The sequence below is a fragment of the Acomys russatus genome, chromosome 8 (genome assembly GCF_903995435.1).
Source record: "Acomys russatus chromosome 8, mAcoRus1.1, whole genome shotgun sequence".
Taxonomy (NCBI): Eukaryota; Metazoa; Chordata; class Mammalia; order Rodentia; family Muridae; genus Acomys; species Acomys russatus.
Window position 1 is genome coordinate 2145177 of NC_067144.1, and position 27178 is coordinate 2172354.

The 27178-nt window shown below is 52.6% G+C and overlaps 1 protein-coding gene across 1 annotated transcript; it reads left to right on the forward strand.

The window, feature by feature from the left end:
* On the forward strand, positions 1-27178 carry Ppm1f (protein phosphatase, Mg2+/Mn2+ dependent 1F). The gene is made up of 8 exons (XM_051150598.1): positions 1-47; positions 6299-6567; positions 11645-11787; positions 15256-15458; positions 16887-17075; positions 19148-19291; positions 23601-23694; positions 25173-27178. Exons 2-8 carry the CDS (start codon positions 6365-6367, stop codon positions 25550-25552), a joined length of 1356 nt encoding a protein of 451 aa, XP_051006555.1. The 5' UTR covers positions 1-47; positions 6299-6364; the 3' UTR covers positions 25553-27178.

The window sequence follows — 27178 nt, forward strand, 5'->3', positions numbered from 1 at the left end:
CCGAAGCAGCTCGTGGGGAGCATTGCGGCAGGCTGGCAGGCTGGCAGGTGAGGCCCTCGGGGTGCTTGGGATGAAGAGCAGGGGTGGAAGACTCGGACTCGGGTGGCGGCCATGTGGGGGCCTGAGATGCACGAGGGTGAAAGGAGACTGCGGACGAAATGGAGAAATGAGAAAGCACTAGGACCAAGATGGGTTTCGGGTGCCTGGGCACTTGTGGGTAGCAGTGAGCAAAAGATCGGAGCAAGCAGCCAGCGCCTGAGGAGCTGGAGGCAAAGCATAGGGAGCCTAGGGCACGGAACTGGGAATCCGCTGACCACATGGGGTGTGACCGAACTGAGGTCCATGACGGGGCTGAGAGCTGTGAGGCAAAACGGAGTACTAAGGGGTGACAGGCTTCCGTTTGGAAGGATTTCTCGTCCTTTTGCCCGCCAGAACCCTGTGGACCGGGCGCACGGCCCTGCTCTCAGCCCTACCAGTGAAGACCCACCCACCCTCCACCCTCCTGGGACCACATTTCAACCTGAATGCCCGCCCGGCGGCGCCCCTCAGGGTATTTAAAGCTGGTGTTTTAGTGAACACCTGTTTTGGCGCTCGAACTGAGGATGTTTAGCTGGATTGCAGTAGGGTCTCCGTCTTGAGAGCCTGGGCCCCAGCGTTCTAGCTGTGTGGTCCAGGCCAGCCCCTAGGCTCCCTGTGCAAGGAGGAGGAAAGGCACTGTAGGGGTTTCTGCAGAGACTAACATCCAGTGAGGCCCAGCGGAAGACGGTGGTCCACTCCACCCAGGCCTTCTACTTCGAGGCCCCTTGATTCACAGATGTCTTTACAGTATAACCTGGGACAGGCCCTGTGAACTGGTCCCACCCGAGGAACAGAGCCCAGCCCATCGCTACCTCATGGTCTCTATGCGCATAACCCTCCCCTTGTCAATTTTTACTTCTTTTTCTGGGAACAAACTGGGGTGGAATGGCCAAGTTACTGGGCAACCAGAGTCTTCACTGAGCCCTGTTTTGGTGACCTTAGAGTAGCCGCAGTGTGGCCTGATTTCATGCGCAGTTCTGAGAGGTAAACAAAACAAACAATTGTTTTAACACCATAAACCTCCCACAACAGTTTTATTTTCAGAATTCCTCTGTGATGTCACTGGAAGCCAACCTTGTCTTTAAGGCTACCTTTGCTACCCAGTGTACTAAAGGAATGTTTTCATTTCCTGTTTGATAGCTCAGTGACCAGTTTTACTGAGCACAAGGGCCCGAGGACACTGACCACATGGAAGCTTAGGAGCCATTGAAAAGTAGCACGCCTTTAAAAAGAAAAGTGACTGCATAACCTGTGGCTGTGCCTGATGCCACTGAATGGCCCCTTAAAGATGGTTTGAATGGACATGGCAGGGATAGAATGCGTGTTCAGCATGCACAGGGGCATGGCTGGCTTAGAGTGCATGTTCAGCATGCATATGGACATGGCTGGGGTAGAGTGCATGTTCAGCATACACAGGGGCCTGGGTTCAATCTCTAGCACCCAGAGAAAAAAATATATTCTTAGTGTTTTTTGATAGTGTTGCTTTGCTGTTTTGTTTTGTTTTGTTGAGACAGGGTCTCATGTAGACCAGGCTGGCATCCAACTCATAATGTAGCTTAGAATGCCCTTGAACTTGTGATTTTTTTTGTCCTGCCTGTCTTCCAAGAACTGGAATTCCATTCTGTAGATGAGCCCAGGGCCTTGTGCTTTCAAGGCAACTATCTACCAACTAAACTGCTGTCCCAAACAGCAGTCTGCCACCCTTTGGGTTTTGTTTGTTTGGGGGTGGGGGGTTGTTTTGTTTTGTTTTTGAGACAAGGATTTACTCAGTAGTTGAGGCTGGCACCAAACTTGGTGTCAAGTCTCCTGCCTCAGTTTCCAAGGTGCTGGGATTATAGGCATGAACCACCATGCCAGGCTAAAGTGATATTTTTTTTAAAGTGATAATTTTTTAATGTATATTTTACCACAATATTTATAATAAGCATTTATAAGCATAAACAAAATCTTTTCCATTTATGTAGTAAAAAATTAGTTGTGATCTAGAAGGATTTATACCAAACTATTCCTAGCAGTTAGTTACAAACAGAGAAATAGGAGTCCTGGGGATATAGCTTGCCCAGCGTGCATGGTGACTCCCAGTTCCACATAAACCAGATGTGGTGCACATCTGTGAGCCCAGCTCTGGAGAAGTCGAGGCAGGAAGATCCCGAGCTCAGGGTCTGGAGAGCAGCTGCCAGCTCATAAGTACAGAGAGGCAGCAGTCCCAGAACCAGGAGGAACCAGCCAGGGCGTTGCAGCCCCGGGAGTCGAGAGCTCAGCATCCTTCCGCCCCCCACCCCTCACCCCACCTCCAGGGTCTTGTTTGTGGCTTGCACACCCTGCTGTACATGTCCCTCTCATCCTGAGGCCTTTGCCACAGTGAGGACACTATTGAAATCAAGCACGCACACACCTCCCGGGCCCAGCAGTCTGTTCTGCCCAGCCCCGCTTCTCCCCAGACTCCTGCATCCAGCCGCTGCCTGCCAGCCAGCCACCACTCTGCCCCCCAGTAATCCGAGTGGTGCCATGCCCTTCACCAGTATTTCTTGTTACTGCCAGAGCCTTTCTCTCCTGGTCTTGGGCTTCCAGAGCAGGGTTGTTGGAGAGGCATGCGTCAGACCTAGGAGTTTGTCGAAAAGAGAGAAAACAGGAAAAGGCTAGTACTGTTTTTCTTTGTTCCAGCTAGCCCCCAGAAAAGGAAAACTGTAGACCTGGTCCTTCACTGCAACCCAAGCCACACAGTGCAGAAGTGAGTCTTGAGTGGTCGCAGCAGACAGAATTTCTCTGGGTACACTGCCTTTATAGTGCAAGTGGACGGTCAGTACAGGCCCTGAGAAGAAAGGCAGCAGATGCAGGCAGGGCTTTGCATGGGAGCGTGAGCAGGGTGTGGTGCTCTGTGCCTTGCCACCCAGGCCCCACTCAGCATGCACAGTGCAGATAGCCGTGGGGCCCATAGCAGGTCCTGAGCCTGGAGCAGAGGGAGAGGGGCAGTGAGAGCAGATGTCCAGCAGGTTACACGAAGACCTGGGTCTATAGTGCTGTAATGCAGAGATGAGCCCAGCCTGCAAGGAAAGCAGGTGGGCTGTGGGGAAGGGCTCTCGATGAAGGAAACAGCCCATCTGCCCTCTGAAACACCTAGCATACGTAGTGCCAGGTGGGTGGTGCTGTGGGCAGGGATTTGCCAGTTGGGGTTTTCCCTTTGGTCCTAATGATAACTTTATGTTAGCCCGTAACACTGGCGGAGGTTTCAGTACCTCTGGGCCCTGGAGAATTCCATGGAACAAACAAAACCCAAGTGCTTGTCATTTGCTTGGGAACAGCTTTGCAATGTTCACACTTCCGTTCCTGCATACCAAGAGGCTGGGGGGTGGGGGGTGGGGCACAAGCACGGTGTGACACTTGGCCTGGTCCTCTCAGGAATTAATGTCATCTCTTTGTCTCCATGCTCTGCATCTCTGACAGCTACCTCTGAGCATCTCTCCAACTGTGGCCCGGGGCCCGCTTTGTTCTTTTCTATCTCCCTTTGGGTTAGGTGGCGTCCGGCTCATTCCCGTCCTAACCTTTCTTTCTTTCTTTGCTTTATTTACTCTCTGTCCTTTTACTTGCTTGATCTTTGTAACCCAGGCTACATTTTATTAACTGTTAAATAAATGGGAATGTTGTAGACAGTGAATTTTAACTCTAGCAACATAACCTTCAGTAAAAAGTACTGTGTCTGCCAGGTGGTGGTGGCGCACACCTTTAATCCCAGCACTCAGGGAGGCAGAGGCAGGTGGATCTCTGTGAGATCGAGGACAGCCTGGTCTACATAGTGAGTCCAGAACAGCCAGGGCTACACAGAGAAACCCTGTCTCGAAAAACCAAATTAAAAAAATACTCTCTATATATTTTTGCAAGGCTACTTTTAATGCTTTGGGGTATGCCCCCAGAGGAATAAAAAACACTCCCAGAGTGGCTGGTGGGGAGGGGGACCAGGACAGAGGGAATGTGCAGGACCCTGTGCACACTGCAGGAAGAAAGGCAAGCACAGCAGCGCTGACTCCATACGCCAGCAAAGCACAGGGAGGCTGGACACGAAGCTTGCTGGGGCCCTCCTCCCCGCCCTTTTCTGCCTCCGCTGTATGAATCCCTACGTCCCTCTGTTTGCAAATGGCAGCAGAAAGCCTGTAGTCTCTCATTCCCTTAAATTGAGGGTTTCTGCCTTATCATACTGCCGGGTGGATGAACCCAAACTGCCTACTGTAGGCCATGGTGCGGGATCCTGCCTCTGCTACATCCCCTTGTTCTGCCCAGAATTGGAGGCTGTTTGGTTTTGTTTTTTTGTTTTTTTGTTTGTTTTTTGTTTTTGTCTGTCACCTGGCCTACCTTGGCTGATGCTTTGAAGACCAGAATAGCCTCAAGTTTGTGGCAGCCCTCCTGGCTCTGCCTTCTGAGTGCTGGGATTATAGGCATGTGCCAGCACCAGCCTATGGCTTCGCTGTGTGTGTTTTTTAAAAAACAAATTCGCTCTTGATTTCAGCCTTTGAGAGAAGAGAGAGCTGCTATGTTTTGTTTGTTTATCATCATTTGTGTCAGTTACTTTTCTTGTTACAAAAAAAAAAAATTCTTGATGAGATGGGGAGCACGCCTGTAATCCCAGCACTCAGGAGGTAGAGACAGAGGCAGGTGGATCTCTATGAGTTCGAGGCCAGCCTGGTCTACAGAGCGAGTTCCAGGACAGCCAGGGCTCCACAGAGAAGCCCTGCCTCAAAAAAACAAAAACAAACAAACAAAAGCTTGGCAAAAGCAATTTAAAAGAAGAGTTTATTTAGGTTTTCAGTTTCAAGGAATACAATCCATGGTGACCACATAATTGTGAGAGGCAGCAAGTCACACTGTTCACAGTCAGGAAGCCAGAGATGGGTGCTCGGCTCAGCTGGCACACTTCCTATTTAGCAGAGAGCCCCAGGCACCCACAGTTGACCTTTCCATTTCACTTGTCTAACCCAGAGAATCCCTCATAGACATGGCTTGTCCCTTCAGCGATCCTAGGTCCTGTCAAATTGACGGCATTAACTGTCATACCACATTGTCTCTTTTGTACCTAGGGCCTGGTGCATGCCAGGCCAGCAGCCCCCGATGTGTTTCCATTCCTTCTTTGTGTCTTACTTTTTCTGCCGTTGGAAGCCTCGTTATAAAGTTAGTGGTCATAAGTGACAGCCTCCGCTGCAGCTGAGCTCCCTCCCGGTACTCCTCAGGCTTTCCTCATCTGTCTGTTCCACACCTTAGCCCCCCCTTTTGGCAGAGTTTGGAGGTGCCGTCTGTAGTTGTTCTAGAAGTCTCACCTATCTTTCCCTCTGGACTACGAAGCAGTTGGACTCTGAAAGGCCCCCAGAGAGAGATGCACTCTGAAGCTGCTCTTGGGGTTCTCCTGCCTAGAACTTGGGGTGCTCAGAATCTTACATCCAACTTACCACCTTAGAGGGCGCCATTTGTTTCCTGTGGTGGTAAACACACTGGGCTCTTTCCTAATGAAGGTCCCTAAGCCAGGGTGATTGGGCAGCTGCACTAGGCCCGAGGTACCCCTGCCAAGAGGCAATGGCTGCAGAGAGGGGCCTGTGTGAACGGGTGCTGACAGGGGGTTATCTGCCCAGGTGTGGTGAGAAGTAGGGGCCCCAAAGGGAACAGGGCTAGGGAGGGACCAAAATATATCACAGGTCATAAAAAAGAAAGGCAGAGGGGCCTGGTGGGTGGCCTACCTTGCACGCTTGAAACCATGGGCTCAATTTCCAGCAGCACAAAGGGCAAAACCAAGACATATGCAAGAGCCATTCCAGTCTTATTAGAAGTGGATGATTGATTGTAAAGGAAGACAGATGTCTATTTGGGTCATCAGGTATCTAAAGGGGTGACAGACAGACCAGCCTACAAGGCTTGGACAGTAAGTATAGAAAAGGCTGGTTGACTATGCCGTAGGCGGCTCTGAGTCAGATGAGAGCTAAAATCCCACCTCCGGGACGACACCAAGGTACAGCTATGGACTTGCAAGAGTCTTGGCCATCTTGTGTACCTCAGATGTGAAAGGACCAGTGTGGGTAGGGACGGGCTGAGGCAGGCACTCCATTAGCTGTGTTCCCTGAACAGTGAGTCCCAGGGCTTAGTGAGATACCTGCCTAGCGTTGCTTGCTGAGCACCTGTATGCCATGTCGTATAGACACTGTCACCCTGTGACATTGCTGACGTTGACTTCTCTCCCTAGAGTGAAGACTTGACCGTAGACCATCTCACCTCAGCCTAGCTGCAAGCCCCCCGGGATGCACTGGGCATGGCCTCTGCAGCCCCACAGAACAGCCGACAGATGACCTGTGACACTGAGATCCCAGACTTCCTAGACACACTCCTCCGAGACTTCCCAGCCCCACTGAGCCTGGAGAGCCCTCTGCCATGGAAGGTCCCAGGGACAGTACTGAGCCTGGAAGAGGTGGAGGCTGAGCTGGCTGAGCTGGCAATGGGCTTCCTGGGCAGCAGGTAGGCCTGGGTTACCTCAAAAGGGAGGAGCTTGATGGAAAGGGACGGGGTGCAGTGTTCTATCAGGTGGTTACCCTGCCTGAGTCTCATGGGAGTGATGAGGCCATCCCATATCTGGACCTTTCAGCCAGAAAGTTCCGAGAGTGATGGGCCCTGCCAGTCAGTGCCTCTCTCTTAAGTACAGATCCAGAAACACTAGAATGTGTTGCTTCTTTGTCTCTCAGTTCTGCAGCTAGAAGGCTCCGTCCCCATCAGTCTTAGCCATCTCAGAATGTTTGGGCAAGGGGTAATTGGGGATTGCTTTTGTTTCCTTTCCTTATTAAGTCACAGACTTCCCCCATCTCATTTAAAGGAAATACTTTATGGTTTCTCTGTACTGTCTGAAAACAGTATCACCACTGCTGTGCTTTGTGGCTACTACTAAGTGAAATAAGGGGCTTTTGGGTACTGTGGTACTAAGACAGCTGCTAAGTGACTTAGTGGACAGATATGCTGGGCGGACATGATCCGTTATTCCCAGTAAGACAAGCACAAAGCTAAGTTTCTATCCCAATACTCAGAATAGTGAACAACTTCAAAGTTATTTATTTCTTATTTCTGCAGTTGTTACTTTATTTTTTTTTTCTTTTATTTATTTCATTTTATGTGTGTGAGTGCGTGGTTTTGCCTGTGTATTTGCCTGCCTGCAGATGGTTGTGAGCCACCCTCTAGGTGCTGGGTACAGAACCCAGGTTCTTTAGCAGAACAGCAAGTGCTCTTTTAACTATTGAGATATCTCTCTAGCCCATACGTTTTTCCATTTAATGTTTCTAACCCACTGTTAAAAGTAAATAAAGTAACAGAAAGTGCAACTTTGAGATGACAGTCTGGGCAGAAGAAACAGGAGCTTGTCCTTTGACAAGTCTTAGGGGCCAGAAACCCAAAATCGACATGTGAACAAGACCTCGCTTTCTCAAAGGTCACAGAGGAGACTGTTCTAAGGCTCTCTCTGGTGGTGACTTTTAATGTTCCCTGGTGTAGAGACTTGCCTCTCTGGGGTTGCCTCTGTTATTGCGTGGCATCCTCCTTGTCTGTGTAACCTCACTTTGTGTGTCTGTGTGTGCCTTTTGTGCACATATGTTTACTTTCAAATGTTCATTGCTATGAGTCATGGGTCTGGTTTGAGGCCTGATCCTCACTGGGACTGCTGTTGGATATCATGTTGTTACCGTGTGTCAAGGAGATTCTTAATCTTTGAATCTGTAGGTCCGGCCCCTTCCTGTGCTCCAGCAGGTCATACATGGGGTAGATGTTGGGGTGAGGTCCACTCAGAGCCCTGGATCAGGGCCCGCTCCCTTGTCCTCGGGGCAGGGCCCGCTCTCCTGCTCCTGTGTCCTCAGGGCAGGGCCCGCTCTCCTGCTCCTGTGTCCTCAGAGCAGGGCCCACTCTCCCGCACCCATGTTATCATGACAGGGCCAGCTTTCCTGCTCCCATGTCATCATGACAGGGCCAGCTTTCCTGCTCCCATGTCATCATGACAGGGCCTGCTCTCCGCTCCTTTGTCCTCAGTGTTGTGCCTGCATGTATGCCAGAAGAGGGTATTAGTTCTCTTAGATGGCTGTGAGCCACCATGTAGTTGCTGGGAATTGAACTCAGGACCTTGGAAGAGCAGCCGGTGCTCTTAACCTCTGAGCCATCTCTCCAGCCCAAGCCCATGATTCTTAATCTCAGTATTCTTCATGACTCTTCTGCAGATATCCCACAGCTGCACCAGAGCCCAGCTTCAGCATATTGTCACCTCAGTGTCACCTGAGTGTGTACTCTCTTTGCCCCCTTGGTGCCCACCCACTCCTTCTCTACTCTTCCAGCACTGGTTGCTAGGATCCCAGCAGAGTAAACAACTCACAGGCCGTCTGCTTCAGAGCCATGTCCACCCTGGACCCCTCCCTGCGAGAGGAAGTGGGCACAGGCTTCTATCCCTTATCTCCAATATGTCCCATATTGCTTTGTGTAAGCATTTTTTATCTTACTGGTCTTCTGCTTGTATATTATAGTTCCTGATTTTGTGTTTATGAGTTGTGGGTGTGCGTTTCTTGTGCTTTTTCTTTAGGTGTTGGTTTTGTTTGCTTACTTGTTTTTATTTCCCTGCATATGAGAGAGGCAGGAGAGAGGGAGGAGTTGGATAAATTGGGAAGGGGAAAGCATGACCAGAATATTGAATTTAAGGTTTTTATTTTCAACTAAAAGAAGATGGAGCCCGGCATGGTGGCGCACACCTTTAATCCCAGCACTCTGGAGGCAGAGGCAGGTGGATCTCTGAGTTCGAGGCCAGCCTGGTCTACAAAGCGAGTTCCGGGACAGACAGAGAAACCCTGTCTCAAAACAAAACAAAATAAATCAAACAGAAATTTAGTGCAATGCTATGCGTAGTCTACTTTGTAGCCCAAAGATGGTTTTGTTCTTCTCTAGCGCTTTCTCTCACGTATGCACATGGGTGTATGTGTCATCTGTAGTGTCAGCTAACTGGCATCATGCGCAGCAGTTCCCAAGATTCACACTCACGGATGTGCACACTCACTATCACCAAGTGCACACTCAACCATGTGCACACGCAGTCACTTTGTGCTGTGCAGACCCTCATGTCCCCACAGCGCAGGTAGAGCTGTGGGTATAAAGGGCTTCAGATACGTTGACCCATCAGCTCTTTCTTCAGATTCTAATGGTGTTTCCTCTGAGCCCACCTTGGAGTCACATCTCCGGCGCTACACACTCCTTTTCCTTTCTCCTCCGCTTGTGGTTTTATTGTTACGTCTTTAGATCCCTGAGCAATATAGAATTATACTCTAATGATCTGTGTATGGTTTTCGTCTCCTGTTATATTGTAGGCACCTAGTCAACCTTGAGGTGGACATTTCATTGGCACAGTGTACTCTAGTCAAGTGTAAGGGTTCCACGCCCAGGATGGTGTGGTGACTGAGGGCCTCTAGAGCACATCCACGGGTGGGTCCCTGGAAAAAGTAGAAGCTGTGTCCAGGAAGGAAATGCCGGTGGCTGGAGGCCAGGCATTGTCTGTGTCTCCATGGCTGGAAGTGGCCTCCCTGCCCCCAGCAGCAGCGGCAGCCAGTGGGCAAGAGGCTTAAGCATGACCTCACCAGCACCACAGTGAGCAGGTGCCCTTCCCCGGCCTCACAGGAAATACCTCAAAGTGGGGGCGGGGGATGGACACACTTGCAACCCAGGGTCTCAGCAAGCTAGGCAAGTGCTTTACCACCAAGCTGCACCCCATCTCAGCTGGTTGTTTCCAGAGATCTCTCCCCATGTCCCCAAGTCACTCTTTTGTTTTGAAGAGCTCAGCTCATTGTGCAGTTCCACAGGTTGGCAGCTGCAGAGCCTCGCAGCGCAGTCTTATAATCTCAGTTACTCCAGAGGTTGGTGCGGGAGAATTGACGGCTCAAGCCTGCCGAGGAGCCAGGGTAAACTGAAGGCCAGGTTGGCTCGAAAAGTGGAAAGAAAGCTGTGACAGACTTTCGCCTCATCTGCAGGATCCCTGAGTTCAATTCCCAGGTCTCTAAAATGAAAGGCCATCAGTAGCTAGCCAGTCCCCTTAGGATATGACTCACCAGCCAGGCTCTGAGAAGGTCATCTTTCTCGTTAACGCTGAAGTGTCAGCCTAGCATGACAGAGTATGACTGTAACCCTGGCACTCCCTGAAGAGGCAGCGGTAGGAGAGTTAGGAGTTCAAGGTCAGCCTTGGCTATACAGCAAGCTTGAGACCAGCCTGGGCAGCATGAGATGCTGGTCTAGGGAGATGGGTGGGTCAGTAGTAAGAACGTCTGTTGTGCAAGCATGAGAACCTAAGTTCAAATCTCTAGTAACCAGGTAAAAGCTGGACATGTCTGCATGTGCCTGTAACCCCCATATGGGCATAGAACCAGGCAGACCCCAGGAGCTCAGTGGCCAGCCAGCCTAGTCCCTTATTTTGCCATTTCCCCCACTTTACCGACTCTTCCTGGAGCTGGGCCTCCAAGCCTTTGGTTCTCTTGTGACTCTGTCACCTGCCGCCCTGTTCCCACAGCTTGCCAGGTCTCCTGAACTCTGCAGTACCTGTGGAAACAGAGCTTGGCTCCCTGTCCCGCCTGGGCTCAGCGGCGGGGCTGCCCCTCCCCCCAGCCCAACTGCTCAGATCCAGTTTGCTTCTCTGTTCTTTCCTCTGACCCTTGGTCAGCTCCCAACACTGTTCTGCTCTGTCCCTCTCTGACCCCGAGGCGCCCTCCCTGCCCAGCCTGTAGGCCTTGGCCTCTCCAGACTGTGGTCACCAGCCATTCCCCATCCAACCCATCCTTCCTGCACTCGGACATCTGAGAACTCAGCGTGTCTGTCTTCCGCACAGACCAGAGTTCCTGTGGCCCCAGCCTGGCCTCCCCCTAGCTCCCTTCTCTACAAGCTCAACAGCTCTGAGACGTGGAGCTGCACAGAGCACTGCTTCTGCTGAGCAGCATGGGCCTCAGTTTCCCAGGGCTGTCATCCCAGAGCACACAGACCAGACACGGCAATGATAGTCATCACTGCATCACAGGATGGGCCACCGATGGAGATGAGAGTGTCGGCGGAGCTGAGCTCTCCTGGTGGTCTGCATATAATCACCCCTACATCCCTGTCCTATAGCTACACGGCTTTCCCCTCGTGTGTATCTGTGTCTCTAGTTACCCCTTTTCACAAAGAAGCCAGGCATGCTGCAGCAAGGGGCCATCCTACTCTGCCTCAGTGTGGTCTGTCCTAGCGCTCACAGGAATGGCCCCGCCTGAGGCAGTGGGTGTTCAGCCTTCAGCATATGAACTGGAGGTGGATACACCCTAGCTTTTCACATGTCCTAGTCCCCGGGGTCACCACTTTCAACATCAGGCCAGATCCGTGGCTACTGAGGTTCGTATCCCTTAAGGTAATCTTCCCATCAGATCCCAGCAAACGCCGTGCCTCTGCTGTTGTGTAAACACCCCTTTCAGGCCTCTGGAGGCAGAGATCACCATCATCTCCGACTCTCAGGCCTAGGCGTCAGCTGGGAGCTGCTCTAGCCCCGCCTCTCATGTCTTCTCCCTAGGAATGCTCCCCCACTGTTTGCTGCAGCCGTGACCCACGAAGCAGTTTCCCAGCTCCTACAGACTGACCTTTCTGAATTTAAGAAGTCACCTGAACAAGAGGAAGAGGAAGAGGAGGAGGAGGAAGAGAAAGCCCCTGTGACCTGTGAGTTCCTCTCGTCCAGCTCTGGGACTGTTTAGCAAGTGTCAGATTCAGGTTGACAGTAAAGGTCAGGGCCAGGGTGCTATCAAGACAGCAAGGTCAGAGTCAAAAAAAAAAAAAAAAAAAAAAAATGGCATGGCGTATAGAAAACCTGCAGTGGACTGACCAGCGCCCAGGTCAGAGCCAGCCAGTGAGACGGGCCCTACCTGAGGCTTCTCCTAAGCGTGCATTTAAAAAATAAATGGTGCTCATCCGGCTTTACCATGAGGAATCCAAGGTGCTGACGCCCAGCCAACCTTACCGGAACTTGCTGTTTCCCCTCAGCTAACGCAAGGCTCTCCACAGAGTGGCATGTCTGCCTGGAGGGCAGCCTCTATTGTCTCGGTCCCTGGCCTTGACTTACCTTACTCAGCTAAGACCACCAGAAGTCAGTGATCATGAGGTGGCAAAGACAGGCTTACCTGTCCATTGCTAATGGAGTGGCATCCATCAGTGGGCCGGGCCCTCCAATGGTACCCCACAACCAGAGGGCCCCAGAAACTGGGAGTGAGCGCCAAGCGGCTTGGAGGCCGTTTGACAGTTTCTGAGACACAGGACTCCTAACTCTGTGTGGCTCTCTGTCCTAGTCTTTTGCCGAGGCGTTGCCTGGTATGAGACGAAGTCCCCCTTTGCTGCTGCTGTTGCGAACTTTAAGCTCAGTGTTAGGGTGTGTGTACAAGGGAAAACAAAGAACACAGCAGAAGGGAAAAGAAAGCTAAATGCGTCCTCTGGCCCTCGCCACTACCAGCCCCCTCCCCAGCCCCATTTCCGGCCCCTTCCACAGCTCCCTGCCAGCCTTCATCCCAGCGTGGCCTTGCCCCTCAGCCTGGGAGACAACTATGCACGAGGACAGGCAGCCCTTGTTCTCTGTAAATCCAGCAGGCGTCCAGCCACCAGGGCCCCACAAAGGAAGCACCCCCACCTTACCCCTCCAGGCAAAAGACAGCATCACCTGCTGGTGGGAAGGAGAATTGCAGCTGGCAAGCCAGGCTTTACCTGAGGGCACAAGGCTCCACCTTCCCTGCTCCACCTTCCCTTCCTGTGCCAGAGCTGCTGCGCGGGCCTAGACTTGCAGCCTTGAGCGCTTAGGGCAGGTTTGCAATTTCCAAGCTGCTGCTGCCCGGCTGTATCAGCACATTCTCTGAGGCTTACCGCCACAGGCAGACATGAGACTACAACACCCTGTGCCCACCTGCCAGCAGCCTCCCTGTGATTGGTGTGAAGACAGACCTCCCAGCTCAGGACTATATGGCCCTTGGCCAGAAAAGCGGGGTCAGGAGTGGGCTCCCACAGCCTAAGGCTGGGCATTGCTGGAGGGCTTGCCATTCAAGGCTGAGCATTGCTGGAGGGCTTGCCTTCCTCAGTTTTAATTGCCCTTTCTTTGCTTGAGCAAAATTCAAATCCAAACCTATTTCTGGAAAAAAGCAGTATAACCGAAAGCTAAAAAGGAGGCAGCCCAGGCCTAGAGGCTTTGCCATGCTCAAAGCTGCCTAAATACTAGCGGTTTCCAGGGGCGAGAAGGAGAGCACAGCAGCGCCCCAGGCCGTTGTGAGAATGAAAGCCCCGGCTGCAGACCGTGAGTTCACAGTTAGAGCTGCACTGCCTAGCTGGGCTTAACAAACTCAGCCTGCCACTCCCACAGCTGTTGGTAAATGTCCTGAGTGGCACAGGGTCCTGGACACGCCGGCTGCTGCAGATCCAGGCTTCCTGCCCCACCCGCGTGTGCTCCTCCTGCTGGCAGCTCAGTGCCTCTCCCTCTGGCTTCCTTCCACCCTGCCCTTTTCTTCCACAGCCATGCTTCAGACTAAGGACACTTCTCCCCTCTGGTGTGGCCTCTGATGCCCGGACTCTGGTTTTCGGCTCTCTGACCTTGAGCTACCCTCTTAGACGATGGCTCTGACCACACTCCCCCACACTGGCAGGAGGGTTATATGCATTGAAACGAAGTGAGGCCTGAAAGCTTAGGCCCTGAAGTCTCCTTTGAACTTGATCTTGGTGATCTCTTCTTGAGAAGCTAGGCTTTATGGAGCTGTGTTCTCTAATGCCTGAGAGCAGCAGCAGCAGCAGCAGCAGCTTGCCTGGTCTGACACTTGGCAGTGGCTGAAAGGGGAACCGGCAGACTTCAGAGCCACCACATAGGGCAGGTACTCGTTATGGAGAGTTGAGAAAGTGTTAGGACAGTGTACATATAGGGGAAAAAATATGCCCACAGATGCAGCCCTGGGGTCCTACTGCCAGTGTTTTGACTATATTGAGATCATTTCTGCCACGCACACCCCCTTTTCTGGAACTAAGTGGCTTTTCATGTACTTGTGGATAACTATATATATAATTTTCTATCATTTTCTCATTTAGAATCATGTCATAAGCAGCTGTGCATTTTTGAAAACTTTGTAATGCCCTCTCCATGTTACCTGTAGTTCGCCCGTGGGCCTGAGGTGTGCTCGGCCAGTGCTCTGACACGGGCCACATCCCACACAGGCGGGACTTTTTGGTTGTTCGCTTGGTTTGGGCCTTGTTGTTGTTGTTGTGTTCTGTTCCATCTTTTAGGTGAACTTAGTTTTGAAATAGCCATAAGTATACATGCAGTTAATTATGAGATGCCCCAGCTACCCGCCCGGTCTCCTCCTAGGAGCTCCATACAAAACTGTAGTGGCGTGCTACATACAGGATCTCAGTATGGTGAAACATAAAACAGGTCCCTTATCAAAAGGACCCCATAGGTTACCTTCTACAGGTCACTGTAGCACTCCTCCCTGCTATACCCAGTCCCTCAGACCTGGCAGTGACGACTCTTCTCCATTTTAATGATGTCATTAAAAAAAAAACCCTATCAGTGGACTCGCCAGTTTTCCGCTTGGCGTGGTCCTCTGCACACTGGACCTAGCTGCTCCACTCAGCTCTGCAGCTGGACCCTCACCCAAGGCCTAGCCGGTGAGCCATTTGTAGGCTGGAGGGAATCTGGATAGATCACAGATTTGGACTGTCACAGATGCAGCTAGGATGATTCGCGCATTGTTCTTGTGGCAACAGTCCTCACTTTTCTGGGATCCATGCCCAAGAGTAGATGCTGGCTTAGAGGACAGTTGCATGTTTAGTTTTGAAAATCATTTTTAGCAGTGGCTTAATTTTTTTGTCAGAACAGGCTAGAATTCACTTATTCCTTTATCATTGGACCTAACGTATTTCTAATTAATGGGCAATTACCAGAGACTTCTCATCACTGGCAGCAGGCTTTCTTGCATAGTTTATAGGTTGGTATGCTGAGAATGTCCCAGGAGGTGAAGGGATGGACTAGTGGGGCCCATGCTGGCTGTTGGGAGGGGCTATTTAGAACCTGGGGACCCGACTGGGAAAGGGTATAGGAGACTAGCTAAGCCCAACTGCATGGTTTTACTTTTGGGTTAACAATTTCTCCATTATGCCCATCAGTATTAGATGCCAAAGGCCTGGCACGGAGCTTCTTTCACTGGCTTTGGAAAGCATGTAGCCAGTGGCACAAGCAGCTGCCGTTGGCTGCCCAGGCCCCTCAGCGGCAGTGGCTGGTCTCTATCCATGCCATCCGGAACACACGGCGCAAGATGGAGGATCGGCATGTGTCCCTTCCCACTTTCAACCAGCTCTTCGGCTTGTCTGTGAGTTGCACCTGCAGAGCCCTAGAGCAAGCAGTAAAGCATGGGGTGGGGAGGGGGACGGCTGGAGGGGAGAGGGGGAGCGGCCAGGGGTGGAGGGGGAGCTGGGGATAGGGGGGGGACGGCTGGAGGGGGGCGGCCAGGGGTGAGGGAAGGGAGCACCCGGGGGAGGGGGGAGCAGCTGGTGCAAAAGGTAGCTGCCAGCCTGGGCTGGGCCTGGGGAAGTAGTACCGAGAAGCTGCTGTCTTAAGGGTGAGTACCACCCAGGGAGCCTGAGAGGCTAATTCAGAGCACCAGTGCCTCAGGGCCAAGCTTCAAGGCACATTGCCTTCCATAGCCAAAGACTAAACAAAGACAACTGTTGGCCTGTGTTTTTTTTGTTGTTGTTGTTTTGTTTTGTTTTGTTTTTTGACACAGGTTTCTCTGTGTAGCCTTGGCTGTCCTGGACTTGCTTTGTGGACCATGCTGGTCTCCAAGTCACAGCGATCCACCTGCCTCTGCCTCCCGAGTGCTGGGATTAAAGGCGTGCACCACCACACCCAGCCTGGCCTGTGTTTTTATATAAAGAGGCCAGGTTCAAACTTGAATTGCTGAGCCTCCACCAGCAGACACGTCCTGATGCGCCTCACCTTAGGTTGTGGTTTGCAACATCCTGGCAGAGCGGCGGGGACTGAGGCCTGTCCTTCCCCAAGCCTCCCTGTTTGTAGAACTTGAGCCAGTTTAAGTTGTCTGATAGTCAGGGCTGGGCCAGTTCTTCCAGACCCTGCCTGTCTTGGGTCTGTTTTGTTGCTTAATGAGATGCCTGAGACTGGGGCATTAATTAAAAAAAATGTATTTCTTCCTGCTCTGGAGCCTGAGAGGCCTTAGGTAAAGGGGCTGTATCTGAAGAGGGCCTTCATACTGATGGGGACATGCTGCAGAGCACCAAGGTACTGCAAGCCATCACATAGCAAGATAGACCAAGGTTCCCAAGGAGAAAAGCTGCTGCTACTTCTTCTTCTTCTTCTTCTTCTTCTTCTTCTTCTTCTTCTTCTTCTTCTTCTTCTTTTAATATTTAAATATTTATTTATTATGTATACAGTGCTCTGCCTACTTGTACCCCTGACGGCCAGAAGAGGGCATCAGATCACATTATAGATTATTGTAAGCCACCATGTGGTTGCTAGGAATTGAACTCAGGACCTCTGGAAGAGCAGTCAGTGCTCTTAACCTCTGAGCCATCTCTCCAGCCCCGAAAAGCTACTTCTTGATAGTTCATTCAACCCCAATAACTTCCCCAACATCCTCTTACATACTGTGGGGGTTAGGCTTCCAACACGCGAATTGTGTGGACAAACCTTGCGACTGTAGCGCTACCCTAGCTACTGCCTGGAGAACACCCTCCCCAGCTGCGAGCAGCTGGCGGGGATCTGACTCCCACCCCTCCCACAGGACTCAGTGGACCGTGCCTACTTTGCTGTGTTTGACGGCCACGGAGGTGTGGATGCTGCAAGGTATGCCTCTGTCCACGTGCACGCCCAGGCTGCTCACCAGCCAGAGCTGCTCACAGACCCGGCCGCGGCCCTCAAAGAAGCCTTCCGGCGCACTGACGACATGTTCCTCTGGAAAGCCAGGCGAGAGGTGAGACCTGGCAGCTGGGTCTCACGTGCTGTCTGGAGAGCTGTAGCCGTTAGTGTCAGAGAGTCTGTCTTCCATGGAGAAAGGAAAACAGAAACGGTTGGGGCTTCAGGAAGGAAGGGTCTCCCCACGCGCTGCTGGCAGCCGTGCTGTTTTATTCCTCCAGGTGTGGTGCTCAGCTTTTATCTGTGCAGAAGCAGCACGAAGTTCGTCTGTCTTGTTAGTCTCGCCCTTCATTACTATAACAAAATAATTGAAGCTGGGTCGCTTTATAAAGACAGGTTTGTTTTGACTCAGTTCTGGCTGTGCAAAGCACGGGGCCTGCTTGATAGTGGCTTTGCTAGTAATGTGCCATGGTAGCTCAGAGTAAAAAAGGGAAGTTCAGGCGAACCTGTATGTGTGTGCATGTGTTTTCTGGTCTCCCTTCCTCCCCCAAAGCCACCGGGACCTAACTCTGAGGAGCCCTACCCTCTACCTTACCTGGCCCCAATCTCTCCCAGTGCTGACCCCCAGCAAAATCCTCCTCCCTGACGCCATAGCTGGCGCCTTTAATATCTCCTTATGGAGTCAAGTTACAGCACTTGACGTGCAGCACCTGGGGCCACCATGCTGGACCTCTATGACGCAGACATGGTCTGCCGACCCAGCGGAGGGCTACCTGACCTGAGACCCAGGCTGCTTCCTTCGGCTGAGGGGGACAGGACACCAGAGAGGTGCTTAGGAGAACTGACCATAGCTCCCCAAGCAGGAGACAGGGCAGAGGGCAAGCCTGCTTTCCCAGGGATCCTGAATCCCAGTCAGCTCAGTCCTAGGTGCTCTGACAACCCTGCTCATCTGAGCTGGCGGCCAGTGCCAGTGAGCTTGGACCCAGTAGGTGAAGGAGGTAGCTTTGGGCCGGTGGGCTCCAGACTGTCTGGCATGCCTGTGAAAGGTAATACTGGCAGAGCAAGGTTGCTAAAAGTTTGACAGCTCTGGGAGTGGTGGCCTGGCCAGGATCAAGAAGGCCGCACATGTCAATTCAACAACAACAACAAAAAAAAACAAAACGGGAAATATAAAATATGAGTGACACACTGTCCCAGCGCCCCACCCTCCACCCCACCCCCACCCCCGTTCAGCCAGGTCTCTCAGTGTGTGCCCCCGAACTCCCCCCCCCCCCCCCGCCGTTCAGCCAGGTCTCAGTAGAGACTCCTCTTCTTTGAGCGACAGTTATGTGTAGGGGTGAAGCCCTTGTTTATGAAAAAAGACAGTGAGCCTTTCTTCTGTGGACCGAAAGCAACCTCAGCGGGCCCTCCCTGCAGCAGGGAGGACAGAGTCTAGCACTATAGCCACTTTAGATACTGATACACTGCTGCTTAGACTGCTTAAGAAACCAACCCAGAAACACGGCCTGCGGGGCCTGCACTCAGGCAAAGCAAGGATGGTCACCCTGGAATCCCAGGGTTCTCCGTCGTCATACACTGAGCAACAGACCTCAGTGGAGTACAGCAGGACTGGACCCCTGTTCCCCACAGATAGCCATTGGGGATCTAAAGCCCTAAGGGGAGCCTGGTGTTCTCCCTTGTGTCCCGCGCGGAAGCTCGATTTTAGCTCAGAATAGAGGAAGAAGTTTCTTAGCAGGGTGTTTGGTTTCCTTCCCTCACTCCCTTGTTCTGGGGTTCAAGCCTCGGGCCTCTTGTGGCTAACACAAGTATTCCACCACTGAGCTCCCCCTTCAGCAGCCCCCTTCTTTTTAATGTTGATTTTTTGAGATACAATTCGGCATAGTCTTACTGGTTTACAGCATGCACTGGGGAAGTTTTGACTTACGCATACGTTCATGAAGTCCTCCCTCAGTATTGGTCCTGCCTACCTCTTCTTTTGGTCGGTGTGGCTCCATCCTTGCTCCTGCCCTTCCATCCCTGTGTCCCAGCATCATTAGCCTGCTTCCCGCCATCACTGCTAGGCTTTCAGGGACATGTTCTCTCCAGGCAGTATGAAAATTACGTGGGTACAGCTGTGGGGCTCCTTAGTGTAGGGTCACCTTGCTCTTCAGCCCTTTGCACCCCTACACGGATCTCCTTCTCTCCCTGCAGCGACTACAGAGTGGCACCACGGGGGTGTGTGCGCTCATCACAGGAACAATGCTGCATGTCGCCTGGCTTGGAGACTCCCAGGTTATCCTGGTACAGCAAGGGCAGGTCGTGAACCTGATGGAGCCACACAGACCAGAGCGACAGGTAAGGGACTCCCTTTATCCAAGCTTAAGACATTTTCAGGTCCCTCTTGTGGGCCCCAGTTGGGGACCCAAGTCTGGGGCTCCCACACTGATGTGGAATGCTGGGAGGTCCCGGCTCAGTATTATTAAAGTAAAATAGAAAGTACAAGAGTCCAGAAAACCCCTGGTGCTCCTTCAGACTAGAGTGGGCAGGGGATGCCCTACAAGTCCTTCTGGGGACTCTGGACCACAGTGGCATAGAGCCCTTGTGCCCCAGCAGGCAACCCCAGTAATAGAGCCTGTGGTCCTTGTGCTCAGCCCAGCGGAATCCTGCAGCACTTATAGGCAAAGTGGACGGCCACCGGCCAAGAGTGAGCAAGGAGGCCACACTGCTCTGAGTGCGGAAGGCGTAGAGGTCACCCTGGACCCGCCGAATTCTAAAGTCACTCAGCCTCTTGAGTCCTTGAGGCCCTCGCCTGGACATGAGGATCAGGTGCTCAGACTCTTCCCTCACAAGCGTGTGTAGACGCCTCCTGGAGTCAGAAAGGAGACACACAGCGTCAAGGGATGCCTCCAAGCCCCGGCCCAACCCTGCTTTCCCACGAGGCCTCTGCCATGTGTCACTTAGCTTTACAGCTGGTGGGCCTCCCTCATCAGCACATAAGGAGCACCCAGCCTTCCCTACAGACACCTGGCCTTCCGTTAACAGCCCGGTCCCCAAGTCATGGAGACCTTCACCAGCTGTTCTCTTCTCTCATTCTGAGAACGAGGCAGCAGTGGTCCCTCTGCACAGGCTCAGGTGTGTCTGCACTCAGGTCACAGGAGGCAGACTACAGTCTTGGAGATCTGCCCAGCTCCCGTCCTGGGCTGGCCCAGCCTGAGCGGAACACTGCTTCTGCTGAGAATCCACTGGCCACAGTCTCACCAGTCCTTGGGGTCCTGTCATCAGTGTCGTGGGCCTTTCATGGAGAGAAATAGGGAAATGCCAGTTCACTCCAGAGGAAAAGCATCAGTGGCAGACCCGAGTCAGCTCACCAAGGATAGTGGGTGAACTGGTCAGTTTATTAGGGTTACCATGGACAAACCTACCCTAGGCTCATGAAGTCTTCATTCCTGCAGCCCTCTGCATGGTATTCTGGGCTTCCCATGAGCTCTCTGCCCCAAGAAGGGAAGGAAATAGTCACACAGCAACATCTGGGCAGCAAGAACCCTCTCCCCCTCCCCCTCTTCCCTCTTCCCCTTTCTCCCTATGTCTCCCCCCCCCCCCCCCCCCCCCGGTCTCCTGGATTTCTCTGTGTAGCCCTGGGTGTCCTGAAACTCACTCTGTAGACTGGCCTTCCTGTGCCTCTGCAGTGCTGAGGTTAAAGGTGTAGGCCACTACTACCTGGCCTTTTCTTTTTTTCCTTAAAATAGGTTCTCTGTGCAGCTCTGCCTGGCCTGGAACTTGCTATGTAGCCCAGCCTGACTTCAAACTTGAGACAGTCCCTCTGCCCGTGTCTCTCAGGTGCTAGGTTTACAGGTGTGAGCTACCACACCCAGCCTTCTGGAGTAAATTTGAGCATATTGCTGCTGCTGCTGCTGCTGCTGTTGTTGCTGTTGGGATTTTATTATTTTTATTTATGTGCATGAGTGTTTACCTGCATGTATGTGCACCACATTTGTGCCTGTTAACTGCAAAGGACAGCAAGGCTGTCAGGTCCCCATGAGCTGGAGTTACAGGTGGTTAGGAGCCACCAGGTGGGTGATGGGAACTTGGGGTCCTCTACAAGAGTAGCCAGAGCTTTTAACTACTGAGCCATCTCTCTAGCTCTTAAGCATCTTTCCAGAAGTGCAAGCTCATTGCATTATTTCCTCCAGCACCCTGCCTGTCCTTTGCCTGTTTTTAGCATCGACTGTGAGCACCACAGCCGTGTCAGGGAGGTCAGTTCCTGCCTGGGGGTTTGCACATGTTCCCCACACATTCCTATTTTGTCATGTAGGGGGCTGCAAAGGTCGGCCTATCTTCCCTCTTGTAGTTCCTGGGTTACAGAAACAAGACAGGTAATAATCAGGAATATGACTCATGGTCCGGGAGGGTCATGTGCTCAAGCCAGTGAGCAGTACAGAGAGTCACGGTCCAGCTACCTGCCCAGAGCACACAGCTACCACGTAGCTTCTGTTGCTCCAGTTCCACCACCACAACAAGGCATTGACATGTACTCCCTCCCTGGCAGGCCCTCCTCCCTGGGCAGGTAGAATCCAGCCAGGTCTGGATTGAGTGCCAACCTTTGCCCAGGGGCTAGATAGTCTCTTTCCCACTGCCAACATCCTGCAAGATGTGTTCAGTAACCCCCTCCCCCAAGCCTGGTGGAAACATTTTCCACAGGGCCTCAAGACTGCTTGGTCCTAGCTTGACCCTCCCAAGCCTCAGGGCTTTTCTGTCAGGCAGAGTCTAGTCAGGCAAGTGTAGGGTGAAAATGGACTGGCCTGGTGCTGAAATTAGTGCCTGCACAGGAAAAGCCACCTGTGGGTCAGGTGTCTGCTGCCTGTAGCCTGCAGAGCCAAGGTCAGTCCCAGCTTCCCCACCCCACCCCACCCCTACCCACCCCGTCCTGCCTGTTCCTTGCCTGTGAGCCCTGTCACTGCCTTGCAAATGCCAGAAAAGCACTCAGACATCTGTGAAAAGACTCCTGCAGAAGCCGAGAACATGAGAACCTCACAGCCTGGAGAGCTTCCGAGAGGGCCCAGGGGACTCGTGATGGTGTCTCACCAGCCCATCCCACCCTGCAGTCCGTCCCACCCATGGGCTCAGTTTAGGCCAGCTAGCATTTAGTGCCTACTCTGTAGGATGATTTCCTGAGGCAGCACAGCAACAACACAGGACTGAAGACTCTGGTGGAGTGCTGTGAAGAAAGCACTTGGGAACATGGCGAGGGCTGAGTCATGAAGGCAGATGCAACAAGTCAGTGACAAGTCAGAGAAAACAGGTTCTGCACGCTGGCCTGCATCTACTGAGTGGGAAAACTACAAGAAATCACTACCAACTCTCACCATGTCCAGGCCACTAGAGGGCAAGATGAAGTCTGGTCTCAAAAGAGTGAGGCTGTGAGGCCTCAGCGGGCGGAGCCCAGGCCTCAGGGGAAATATGAAAGGGCCTAGGGAGTTCACAGGACTGAGTAGGTCTCCAGTGACGTCTCCAGTGCTGCAGAGACCTTTCGTGATACAGCCCTGAGGCCAGGGAAATGGGTAATGTGCCTGTTGATAGAACGACTGAGCCTTCAAGCTTTGGCTGCAGACCCTGTTTAAAGCAGGAGGAACTGAGAGGAAGGTGGCAGAAGAAACAGGCAGGAGTGGTGGCTTGCGCCTGGCACAGGCATGGGCACAGGGCGAGGCTGGGATCCAGAAAAAGGAAGAAAGACCAGGACAGGACCAAAGTTACACGGCCAAGCTCAGCATGGCCGACCAGCCCAGTGCATTAGTCTAAGCCCTGGTGCTGGAGCCTGTGGGCACAAAGGCCTTGGCTAGGGGATTTCCAAATTGCCGGTCAAGGTGGGGCTCACTGGACCCCGTGCCCAGTTCAGCCCTGTTCCCACAGCCAGATATCTCAGGACCTGGAGCTTCAGAAAGGAGAGTTCTGCACCTGAGAAGCCTTGGGGAGCCTCTATCCCAAGGAAAGTGTGAGGTTAGGTTTACACAAGTCAAAGAGATACGAGCGACCTCCCACAGCCAGGACATGTTCAAGATGCCTTGCTGCAGAGGGGCACAAGCCAGGCCCTCGGCTCCCAACACTGGCTATCTGTGAGGCCCCCGCCCATCCCCCTTGCAGTTAGGGTTGGAGTATCATGGTCCTCTAGCAGAAATAAAGTGTAGGAGTAAGGGGGAAAAGGATGCTGAAGGGATGGACACAGGGCAGCCTCGCCTGCCTGACCCGAGTGCATGAGCCCTGCCACGCAGCTTTTTGCACATAGCAGGGCATCATCCCAGCCCAGCAGCTTTCACGGTGGAGGTGGCAGCCCCAGGTGAGAGCTGAGGGCTCTGCCCTCGGAGGATGCTATAACTCCCACTCTCCCGCCCCAGACACTGCTTACTCGTGCATCGTGGCTTGCGTGGGTGACCTTCTGCGTTGCACCCATTCCTTGATGAACCATCTCCACTGCTAAACAGTAGTGAGGCCAGTTACAGTTTCCAGTGCCTTTAATGATGTGGGATTTGGATCTCTGGCTAAGCTTGTTGACGTGGTTCGGGTACTTGGGCTTCAAACGTGTCTTAGGCCGTAAGTTCTACTAGCGCAGTGACATTCCAGCCCCGCTCCCAGCTCACCCAAGCCTCCAGCACATGATGCTCTCTTGCAGGATGAGAAAGCACGGATTGAAGAGCTGGGCGGCTTCGTTTCACTCATGGACTGCTGGAGAGTCAACGGGACCCTGGCAGTGTCTAGAGCCATTGGTAAGGGGGTACGTGGAGCTGCAGGGTGGGGAGCCACGTGCTTACTCGGTGACTCAGGGCAGAATAATGCTCCCTAAAGTACAGCGTAGAGCCCTCTTACAGTGGAGCTGCCTCCAAATAAACCCACAAGAAAAGATCCGCCCAACCTAGTGGATCCCAGCCCGCCACAATTTCCCAGGCCCCTGGCTGCTTGTAAGCTGCAGCTCTCTGCCGCTTCCTCAGCACTGGGACGGGTGGGCATGGTCGCTCTAACCAGGCAAGGCTCGGGATCATGGCGCAGTTTCTATTGCCTGTGTAGCATCACAGCCCAGAAGTTAGTAAGCAGGGAACGTGCAGCTCATTTTATGGTAAAGTGCTCGCCTAGTGGCACACAGCCCTGGGCTGCTTAAGCCAGGCATGGGGGCACACGGGCCAGAGCCCCACTCTGGACAACACCAACCAGTGCCTGGATATGGGGCGGGAGGCTGAGAAAATAAAAAGATATGAGCTTTTATACAGTATACATCTGTGCGAACCAGAAGATTCTTGGGACAGAAACAAAAGCTACCAATTACTTTACTTATCTATCTGCTTAGACTTCTTTCATCTCAAGGCTAAGGAAGTACAGCAAGCTCACATCCACACCTGGAAATAATAAATAACTTTCTTATCTAAGAAGTTAGCCAGCTCAAGGATCTTGTCCTCAAGGCTGTGTGAGGGTTTTCAAGCCAAGGTCGTAAGTTCTCGGGCTTGCATCTGTTATGCACTTCAAAGAAACGGCTCGGGACACTTCACACCTGTACTTCACCCTGGCATTCAGGAGGTGGATGGAGGAGGGTCAGAAAGTCAAGATTCTGATCCTGGGGTACATAAGGCATCCGAAGCCAGCCTGGGCTGGAGATCTTTCCTCAAAGAATAATACTCAAGTAGAAAAAAAAAACACAAAAAAAAAAAACAGAGACCTTCTTTAGGTCCCCCTAAAATACAGTAGGAAACCCTAGCCACAGTTAAATATTCCATAGATGGGGTTCTCTCAGCTCATTCATGCTAATGATTCTTGCTTGTTTGTTCTCAAAAAAAAAAAAAAAAGCATAAGATCCCTTTTCTTCTTCGAGAATAGCTTCCCATTCTTCTGCTTAGACCCACTGTGAGCCACGCCTGCCTCTTCCCACAGCTCCAGCTCCATCTAATCCCTGGGCGTCTTGGCGGCTTCCCTTCTCAGCCTCCTGAAGAGGCTTGTTGGCTCCTTCCTCACAGCCTGTCTTTGTGCTGGGTAGCTGTTTCTCTCTCTCAGCACACTGGAGGTGGCAGCCATTCCTGGATTGAGGATAGAGCTGGGGGGAGACTGCTCTGAAAAGGCTGGGAAGCGTTAGGCAGGCGACCCCTCAAGAGCCAGCTGGGCTCTGGACCTGCATGCCCTGGGGGATGGTGCTGAGAGGCTGGTCCCCAGCACATGGGAAGGAAGAAAGAAGGAGGCTCTTCTGTCTGTTCACTCCCAGGAGACGTCTTCCAGAAGCCTTATGTGTCTGGCGAGGCAGATGCGGCATCCAGGGAGCTAACGGGCTCGGAGGACTACCTGTTGCTTGCCTGCGATGGCTTCTTCGATGTCGTCCCCCACCATGAAGTCACGGGGCTCGTCCATAGCCACCTGATCAAGCAGAACGCCAGTGGCTTGCATGTTGCTGAGGAGCTGGTGGCTGTGGCCCGTGACCGGGGCTCCCATGACAACATCACAGTCATGGTGGTCTTCCTGAGGGACCCGCTGGAGCTGCTGGAAAGTAGAGCCCAGGGGACAGGGGATGCCCGAGCAGATGTAGGAAGCCAGGAGTTGCCCACTGGCCTCTCAGAACTTGAGACCAACACCTCACAGAGCAGCTAAGTGGTCAAGGCCCCAGGCCCCATTCTGTCTTTCCCTCTGCCCTTGTGATCCCTCCCCCTCAAAGACCTTAGATCAAACAGGTATAATAACGGGCAGAGGTGCACACCCTCACAGCATTCCCTTAGCAACCCAGCCCTTCATGTTGCCTGCCTGTCTTCATAGATACAGAGCTGCAGTAGGCAGCATGGGACCTCAGATGGAAGCATAGGAAAATGGCTGAGATGAGCAGGGCAGGACAGGGCTGGCCACAGAAACCACAGGCACCTGCCGGCAGCCTAACCAAAAACACAGGTCTTGGGGACCCTCACACAGACCTTTCAGGCCCATCCTGGGATGAGGTCTCCAGCCCAGTGTCCAGCCTCGGCTTATGGCTTCTCTCTGTACCCAAGCCTGGGGTTTGGTCTACACTAACAGACAGGCTTGCAGTCCTGCTTGACTGAGCGTCCCAAAGAGGAGACATTGGCCTGTGTGGGAGGAGCACCAGGGGACTGGTCCACTGCCATTCCACACTGAGTGCTATGGCTACTAGGGCCTTCTAGACTTCTCCCTTTCCCTCGAGCATCCTGGGGAGGTGAAGTCAGGTGTGTGTGTGTGTGTGTGTGTGTGTGTGTGTGTGTGTGTGTGTGTGTCTTTTGTTTGTGTGCTTAGATTTACTGCAGGGAACGGTCTAATCCAGAGTCAGTATTCAGGTTTTGTCGTGTTTTATCAGTGCCAAGCTGACCCACAAGGTCATGTAATTTAAGCAAAGCTTAGCATTTATTTTATTCCTGAGAAGTATTTTACTTTTGTGTGTTCAATGGAGACATTTGCAGTATTATTGATTTTTTCCCCCCTAAATCAGGATGGAAACAAACTTTTTCAGGTTGTGGTAATAAGCCACTTAAGTGCCTTAAACAGCTTTGGCATAGACAGGAACTACGGGGCATCGTGGGCCCTGATAGGCAGACATGTTGGGTTCTCAAAAAGGCAGTATGTGTTGTGGGAAGACATGCTTTGGGCTGGCACTCGGTCTGGGAAGGACCTTTTGTCCTTCTTGGCACCTCAGAACTTCCTTGAAATGATCAGCAGAGGCTGTGACTGGGCGTCTGGGGTGACACTGGCCTCCTTGCTCACCCTTGGAGTCCGGCTGGGAAGACCTTACTGCTGTGCTCTAGGATTAGGAATTCCAGACTCTCTTGATGTGTTTGTAATCACATTGAGCACATTGCTCAGGGAAGGGACTTTGACCAGGCCAGCTGTCTAGAGCCCTGGGGCGGGGAGGCTGCTAGCAGCCAGGCAGCCACAGTCACCACCTTTCCTTTGTGGCTGGTGTCCTTCCCTGCTGGACTCTGTCCCCTACCTAAGCAACATTCCTAGAGCAGTGATGGATAGAATCGGACAGGGAGGAGGAAGGGCAGCCAGAGTGGAAGGACTGAGGTGGCCCTCAGCAAGGGCCAACTGTGAGTCACGCTGTTCCGTGCGGACACTGGCAGGGCCAGAGGGTAACAGTGGCTTAGCAGAGGCCTAGGGAGGGCAGCAGTAGGAAGGAGAGAGCACTAGTGAGGCCTGCAGAGCTTTGCTCAGTGCACCTAAGCCCTCTTTTAGAAGAAGCAAGGAAGCTTGTGCATTTGCCCCTGAGGCAAATCC